General features: G+C 40.2%; 1 protein-coding gene across 1 annotated transcript; it reads right to left on the bottom strand.

Annotated features, from left to right (window-relative positions):
- Positions 1 to 51: 51 nt before the first annotated feature.
- Positions 52 to 5,268, bottom strand: becn1 (beclin 1, autophagy related). Its single transcript, XM_026178702.2, has 12 exons — positions 5,145 to 5,268; positions 4,750 to 4,882; positions 4,602 to 4,666; positions 3,827 to 3,885; positions 3,638 to 3,728; positions 3,418 to 3,554; positions 3,129 to 3,323; positions 2,895 to 3,041; positions 2,586 to 2,735; positions 1,572 to 1,632; positions 1,336 to 1,478; positions 52 to 792 (listed from the first exon to the last, which is right to left on the bottom strand). The coding sequence occupies exons 2-12, from the start codon at positions 4,874 to 4,876 to the stop codon at positions 624 to 626; spliced, it is 1,344 nt and encodes a 447-aa protein (XP_026034487.1). The 5' UTR covers positions 4,877 to 4,882; positions 5,145 to 5,268; the 3' UTR covers positions 52 to 623.
- Positions 5,269 to 8,441: the final 3,173 nt, after the last annotated feature.

The raw sequence follows: 8,441 nt of genomic DNA, 5'->3' as shown, positions 1-8,441 counted from the left end.
ACATCAATGTGATTTAATATATGCAATCTTAAAAAAAAAAAGCTCCAGATATTTTCTTCCAAACAGTTTTATTAAGTCATTTGGTACAGAGTATGAACACAAGGCTGAAGCATCAGTGCACCTCCAGCAGTTATGTGTGTGATAAATCTGGTAATTGCATTCAATGTTAATGAAATACTGACTTGTTGAATACTAAAATCTACTCCAACTATCACACAGCCTTTAAATTTTAATAGGTGAGGGGCAACAGGAAGTGGACAATACATCAAACTTACAAATATTGAAAGCATATCGTGGTATTAACAAAGCAGGCAAGAACTAAATGAAACATCATCCTGCTTAATTTGAGGGGGATATCTACAACTGTATTAATTTTCTTTATTTTTAGTGAACCAACAATTTTAAATCTCCCTGTTGCAGCAAAATAGACTTTAATGGATTTTCTGTAACTTGTTTAAAAAAAAAAAAAAAAAAAAGGGCTCGATATCACTCAAAGCTTTTTGCTGTATAGTGCAGACTTAACCATTCTTTTCCTTTGGCTAAAGTATCCAAATATATATTGCATGATATTCCTTCAACAGATGTGAATGTGACTAATCAAATATTGACACTGTCCAGCTGCTTTATCTGTTGTAGAACTGTGAGGTAACCCAAGCCAGTCCCCACTTCAGATTGGTTAACATAAACTTGAGCGCTTTCGTCCACTGCTCCTCAGAGTTAAACTGAGTTTTGATGGAGTAGGAGCCTCCACTGCCACCCGTATCTTCGATCTTGCCCTTCTCCACATCCATTCTGAGGTATGAGGGAGAAAAAAGTCAAGACTAGTTTCTAAGTTTATAAATATAACACTGAATCTGAACTTAAATCAAAAACCTGGGAAATGTAACATTCCTGAGTCACAAATTTAATATGTTCACAGAGGCTGAAATGCTTATTACACCGGAGTATCCAAAGTTTCCCCGATTTGCTTACATTGAACCAAAGGCCACATGTCTGTATTCACAGTACAGAGTTTAAGTTTATGAAGGATCAGTCTGTTAAAGAATGAATATGATTTGGGATATTCCAACCTTGATGTACTAGCAGGGAACAACTAAAGTGTAGATTTTCACGTTGGTTCCGAGTGTGGGGTCGAAGCTTGCCTAAACTTGCTTATTTGACTAAGATGCTAATAATAAAGGTTCACTTGTGTAGAATAGGGCTGACATTGGACCAGAATTTACATTCAAACTACCGGTACATGTATATTTATAAATTCATTTTAAATGGCCCATAGATGTGCTACACAATGAGCACACAGAAATTTACAATACACACATAATGCTGATATCTGACCTGTAGGGGAGGCAGAAGCCAGTGTCTCCTTTTTCCACCTCCTCTTTGAACTGTTGGACACAGTCCAGGAAGGCCACCATGGCATGATCGAACTTATTGTCCCAGAAGAACCTCAGTCCACCTGAGCAGTACAGTGGGAGCTCCTGAAAACACAATGGTAGACAAAAAATGGCAGAATAAGAACCTGGACAACTGTTTAAATAAGCACAGGAGAGCCGGGTGTAAGAATGAACTACCTTTGACTTGTCTGTCAGTGACTCCAAGTATGAGTGGTTTCCATATGGGACAAGACGATATCTGAGGGGACAAAGAAGAGTTTGAGCTAGTTTATTGCACTTCAGACTAACAGAAGATTAACTGGAAACCGCACTAAATTTTAGTGATTCGAGGCTGGGATTCATTAAGGTTACAGAACTAAGACATTTAGACAGACAATGAGCACAGCAAATTACAAGAAAATTATCATTCCAGGACAAAATAATAGCGAATAATTCAATCTTGTCAACTAAAACATGATTTGCAAACATTATTGAGAGAATGTAAATCTGTAAGAAACCAAGTAAGTGATGTAATAAAGCTATGTAGGCATGTAGATATGGTAAAGAAAACCTGGCGAAGTTCTCGCTGAGCATCAGAATTAGAAAGAAAAGTGATTTAAGAGACTTTAAACGTGATGTGCTTCTTGGTGCCAGACAGCCTAGTCTGACTATTTTAGAACCTGCTGATCTACTGAGATTTTTGTCCCAGATCACCATGTCTATGGTTGGTTTTAAAAAGACAAAATTAAAAATTCATCCCATCTCTCCATCTCTCTCTCTCTCAAGCTGCTGCAGCACTGTCCTTGAGGTGTTTGGTATATCCTTTTCAACGCTCCACTGTTGCTGACTATATCCACAGTTACTGACAGCTGCTTCCATCAGCATAAAGCTCCATGTGAAAACCTCAAATAATCTTAAACATATCAATGAGTTCACTGTACACAAATGGCCTCCACAGTCACCAGATCGTAATCAAAGATCATCCAAGAAGACTTCCATCATGTAGCCGACAAGCAACAGGAACCATGTGACGCTATCATGTCAATATGGACCAAAATAGCCAATGAATGTTACCAGTACCTTGTTGAATCTATGCCACAAAAAAGAGGGTCCAACATTATACTGACAATCTGTACCTAATAAAGGGGCTGGCGAGTGTGTTTTAAGCTCAACAGCAAATGGTGAAGAAAGCAAGTTAAATTAAGCGTGTACCTCTGAAAGCGCAGCCCCATTTTGTTGGCGAGAGCGTGCAACAGAAGCACCGTCTGTCCCCAGGCTGCGTTGATCTCGTTCCACTCCACCGGGACGCTGGGGAGTCGGCCCAGGCGGAAGTTGTTGATGGTACCAAACTGGCCGCTGTGCCTGGAAAAAGAGGAGAAACGAGTCGGATTCTCAGCCAATAGGCTCGTCTCATAGTCTGTGTTAAAGATTTGAAAGTCAACATTGATTTAAGGACCTAAATTATTTCTTAGCATACACAACAATGTGTTTGCCACCGTGTGTTTGTGTGTGTGTGTGTACCAGATGTGAAATGTAGCATTGAAAACGTTGGTCTTTTTCAGGCGGTCTAGCTGAATCTGGCAGTAGCGCATCTGGTTATCAACACTCTTGAGCTCATCATCCAGCTCTAGCTGCTGCCGTTTAAACTCGCTGTACTCCTTCTGGTATCTTTAGAAAGGGGAAGACAGAGGAGTTAGGTGCTGTATCATTTAAAATACACCCATCACCTGTCTACACCATTGCTAGCTCACTCACTGTAGCTCCTCTGTGTCAAGCTGCTGAGCTTGGATCCTGCTCTGGGCCAGGTCTTGGGCCACAGTAGCCCTCTGCTCCTCCACAGCCTCCAGCTCCTGAACCAGTTTTTCCTCATCCTCTTTGAGCTGCTGTAGCTCTGCCAATAGGGTCTCCTCATCCTCCACCTGCAGGTGCGATAGCAGCTCCAGACACTGCCTAGAAATACATTCACAAACATTTGGAATCAGCACTTTAAGTGGTTCTCAGTACTGGGCAGCTGCTTAGGCTGGATCCTCATTCTTGTGCTCACTTGTAATTCTGGCATTCGTTCTCTGTGATGTTGAGCTGCGTGTCTAGGTGGTCCAGCAGAGTGTCGGTACATTCCTCGCACAGTGGGTGGTCCACATCTGTCTGGCCCGACATGATGTCGAACAGGTCACTGGTTACCTTGGTGGGATATGATCAGAGGCAAAGCTTATTTGGTTTTGTCACACAGATAATACACCGTGAAATCAATGCATGTTTGTCACCTTCAGTCTACGACTGAGGTTTTCCATGGTGCCGCCATCAGATGCATCTCCAATGAGTGTGAAGCTGTTGGCGCTCTCTGTTGACATCATTCTGAGGAAAAGCACGCCATTCAAGATTAAGCAATTCTGTCAGCTTTGTTGGACATGCAAATAAAAAATAAAAAATAAAAAAAAGAGTTGGGTGCTCACCGTGCAGGAGGGATGTATTTTCTCGAAACTCCATCCTGCTTGTTTTCAACAAATGTTTCCTGTGAAAAGAATCCAAGTCTAAGAGTCAAACAAATTTTTCAACAGCATATTTTCACATAAAACTGAAATAATTATTTGTTTTTCATCTTTGAAAACCAAGAGTGACAGGGCCAGAATAGCACTTAATACAGTTATAACAAACAGCACCACCAGATACATCTGTATCTGTAACTGAGGGAATACAAATGAGACAACACAACACTAAAAGCAATCACACTATTCAGTAGTACATCCTCTACACACAGTAAACAGCAATGAGACTCTCAAGTCCATTTATAAGTTATTCCAGGAGAGACAGAGAGCTAATACAGCCTTTATACACTGCGCAAAAAAAAGGAAAACTTTGAAAACATATCAGATTTCAATGGAGGAAAATAACTGGATATAATCATGCCACACCTTTTTACGTAAATGAAAATTATCTGGTATTCTTCAGAGGCCTGATTTCAAAAACACATGAAAATCAAACTGAAAAAAGTAGCATGAGCTAGTCCATTTTGCTTAAATTTATTTGCAGCAACTCTTAATGGTACTCAGTTTATATAGTCCCCATCTGCTCCAATGAATGCCTGACGAAGTTAGACTGCTCCTCCCACAAATAGATCAGAAAGTCTGAAGTTTCATTGGCTTTGATTATACTTTGATTAAAAATCCTTTACTTTTTCTTTTTAATAATGTATTACACAGAGCAGTTTCCAGCTCGGCATTAACCTACCTCTGGTGCCGTCTCCACTCCGCTGTTGTCAGACTGTTTGCTGGGGGTCACTGAGACTATTGGAGCTGACGAGGAAGAGGAGGAAAGAGGTCATACATAGGGCGACAAATGGAGCAGGTTCAACATCAAATACGGCGATTAAACATACCAATAAGCTCCTGGATGGTGACCCGATCGAGAACATTGAAGGATGTGTCCAGTTTCAGCGGCTGGGAGCAGCGCTGACACACAAAGCTCACCTGCATGGTGGTGCTCGACGTTTTGGAGCCCTCCATCGCTGGCTAAAAACAAAAAACAAGTTAATAAGTAAAACCACGTTTCATTTTAAATTAACGACTATCTCCTCATGTAGGAACGCTTCGACTAGTGACGAAGGTTAAAAGCAGCGCATAAACACTTGTCTAGTCACCGTTTACTTGCTAGCTAGTTAGCTGTTTGGCTAAACACTTGCTAACAGCAGGTTGGGTACAGCCAAACCATAAGTTTGGCAGGTAGTTTTTGTGTAGCATACAACCAGGGTGTAAAAGCACAAAAGAGACTCACTGTCGTGTGTGATAATTAAACGCTACAGCATTATAATCCTAATGCTGCGTCCTAAAGGGACTCCATCCCGCCTCCACTTCCTTATTGTTGTTTACGGCGGTTTTGACGTCATGTTAAAAGTTAGTCACGTGAGAAAGCAAGAGCCCTTGTGTTACTGTGATTTATCATTAGTAAACGTATTAATATTAAGCCTGTCACTGAAAGGTTTACTTCAAAGATAGTTAATAACTAATATAAAATTATATAATTCTCTATAGAATATATCATTCTTATATTGCAGTTTTATTACAGCTCAATCTGATGGTCACAAACTAATATCTGATTAAGACATTTCATTGCCACTGCAAATATTTGATTTGATCACTCCCGGCTACCAAAAAAATGGGATCCTATAAATGCAGACAAAAGGAGACAGACCCCCGCTGTAACCATTTTTTCATCAAGGTTATATAGATACACCAAAGCAAATCTACTTTATTTGCTTTGCGTGCGCATGGTAATTTTATTAACACTGTCAACTGTTATTTAACATAACATGTGCTTTTAGCATTACTAAAAAGTGTACATTTCAATACTGGTAAATAGAAAATACAGCAAATCAGATTATATCACCCAGTGAAAGTAAATGAATGAGGGATAAAAAGCTGCTGCTTTTAGCCACCTGCTGAGAAACACTTCTGCTCAGGTAATTTAACTGATTGTCATCTACCCCTCTTTTACACAACAATATATTATATAGCATTTAAGAGTCTGTTTTTCAAAGCCAAAGCATGCAAGTTACAAACACATTGTTTTTCAATGGAAACGTCTTTTGGCCACAGCACATAATCTGACTCCTGATTCCTCATCCTGTCCCTAGCATTCTCTAATTTTCATCCAACATCTGTCCAGAGCATACCTTGTCCTCTCTAGACTCTCTTTCACCTGCTCCCTGCTCTCAATACAGATCACAATGTCATGTGATCCCCCATCTTGAATCCATCTGTCACTCTTCATCACTGTCTCACTGTCCTCATACATGTCCTGCATCACACATACTTCTCAGCTACTCCCGGCTTCCTCATGCAGTATCATTTTTTATATTCGGCAAACTATCATATGCCTTCTTTAGGTACACAAATCCTCAGCGCAGCTCCTTCTGACCTTTAGGTACTTGTCCATCAATACTCTCAAAATAAACATTGCATCTGTAGTGCTCTTTCTCAACATGAAGCCATGCTGCTGCTCACTGATCGTCAGCTGTCCTCTTAACTTAGCTTCAACAATTCTTTCCCAGAGATTCAGCGTATGGATCATCAGCTACAACTCTGCACAACATTCTTGTTCTTGAAACTCGGGATTAGTACATAACTCCAGGCACTTCCCGTTCTCTTAGATAGCTCCATACTTCTACAGCTATGACATCAGGACAAATGCCTTTCTACTCATCATAAGATAAGATAAGATAAGATAACCTTTATTAGTCCCACACGTGGGAAATTTGTTTTGTCACAGCAGGAAGTGGACAGTGCAAAAGTTATGAGGCAAAAATTAGAATACAATAAGAATAAATACAGTACACAACTGTACAGAATAGAATAAAATACTATATACAGTAGAATAAAATAAAATAAAAATACAATAAGATAAAAATAGAATACAAATACAAATACTATATACAACTGAGTAAAAATACAACGATGACGATCATGCAGCCCTTACTTCTACTTACTAATCCTCTTCGCTTCATGATTCATTAACTGTCCTTGACCTATCCTCCTTTTTCTTTTTCTTTCTCTTCTCTTTTCATCTCCTCAAAGTACACCTTCCATCTTCTCAGCACGCTCTCTTCACTGGTTAGCACATGTCCATCTCTATCTTCAATCACTTAACCTGCTGCACATCCTTTCCAGCTCTTTGTCTAGCCAACCGTTATAAGGCCTTTTTCCTTCCTTAGTGACCACATTCATTTGCCTTGAATACTGTCCAGGGCTGGACTGGGACAAAAAATCGGCCCGGGCATTTTGACTAGAGACCGGCCCACCAGGATAAAGATTGAAAATGTGACGTCATTCAGGGGTAAAACCGCAAAGGATTCTGGGAACTTGTGGCAAGAGGTACTAGCGATAAAAAGAAACCCAAAAAATGCCAAGAAGCTGTTGTATTATTAACTGCAATAGCTGGTCGCATGACAGCCACGGGAAGCCGACGGGTAAAGAGATCGTTTTTTTTTTTTATCGGATTACGTCGCTGAAGAGAAATTTTTTAAGCCATGTTTCCGAAGTAAGAGCCGACGGATGGTCTGGATATACCAAATATAACGTCTCAGAACACTCCAGCTCACATGTTAGTCTGCTCCAAGCATTCCCACAAAGGTCAGAGTTTTGTTGTAGTTAATGCGTCATTTTTCTTAACATAATTGGTGATATAGGTTACAAGCAAGTCTGGCGCTGAACAGAAATTGTCGCGCTATGCTCCTTTATTTATTGTGCATAAATAGTAAATTATCCTGACACAATATTGCGTTTCGCTTCTGTTATTATGGTACATTGACAAAAACATATACTTTTATTCACAGGATAAAACAGTTTTTTTGTATCACTAATTGCCCAGTGCGATTACAGCATACAGTATTATTGTCACTGCTACATTTCTGTGATGCTACCAGAAATTATTTCCACTACTACTTAATTACCGTTGAGCTCAAAGGTCCTATTAATAAACAGTTAACGAATGTGTATTTATGAGGACGATTTGTGAGACTGGTAAACTTATGATATGTACGATGGTCTTTCGTTCTACACGGTGCATTTCAAGGTCCTGCACCCATCTGTCGGTAAACTGTACCTGGGCTTGTTGCAGTGATCTGAAGTTACTAAACTTCACGAGTGTATGCACTCACTCCAAGAACCTTATAATTATAAATTTGAGCGTGGTGAAAGTTGAGCAGCACGCTGACGTCTTTTGTCCACTCTGGGTGCTCCTAAGGGTCTGACCCTTTCACTCCTTTGATTTTTTCCTCGTATTTTTCTTTGTCTTTTCGTCGAGTCTGTCTTTGTATGGACCGGCATTGTTCTCCTTTTGTTTTGTACATTCCTTTTTTGTGCGGCAAAGAAAAAACAAGAAGGTATTGGAACCGGAGAATGAACGTTTTGCGGTGCTGCAAACGCTTGCATTTGATGCGGTACTTGGATTGTTTTGCCACGAGTTCCCGGCATGCAATGCGCGAAAATCACGTGATTGCTAAACAAGGGGGAGGGTGCATCCAGCCTCCTCGGCTGTAATTGGTCCAGCCCAGAGTCGATCATGACCAATTGG

The sequence above is a fragment of the Astatotilapia calliptera genome, chromosome 8 (assembly GCF_964374335.1).
Source record: "Astatotilapia calliptera chromosome 8, fAstCal68.1, whole genome shotgun sequence".
NCBI lineage: Eukaryota > Metazoa > Chordata > Actinopteri > Cichliformes > Cichlidae > Astatotilapia > Astatotilapia calliptera.
This window is presented reverse-complemented; position numbering and strand designations above follow the sequence as displayed.

Excerpts from the sequence above, each read along its gene's own strand:
- becn1 (XM_026178702.2), bottom strand. The coding sequence starts at position 4,876 with ATGGAGGGCTCCAAAACGTCGAGCACCACCATGCAGGTGAGCTTTGTG. Across the intron at positions 3,729-3,826 it reads AAATACATCCCTCCTGCACG|AATGATGTCAACAGAGAGCG; the intron begins GTGAGCACCCAA and ends GCTTTTCCTCAG. Across the intron at positions 1,479-1,571 it reads CACTGACAGACAAGTCAAAG|GAGCTCCCACTGTACTGCTC; the intron begins GTAGTTCATTCT and ends TTGTGTTTTCAG.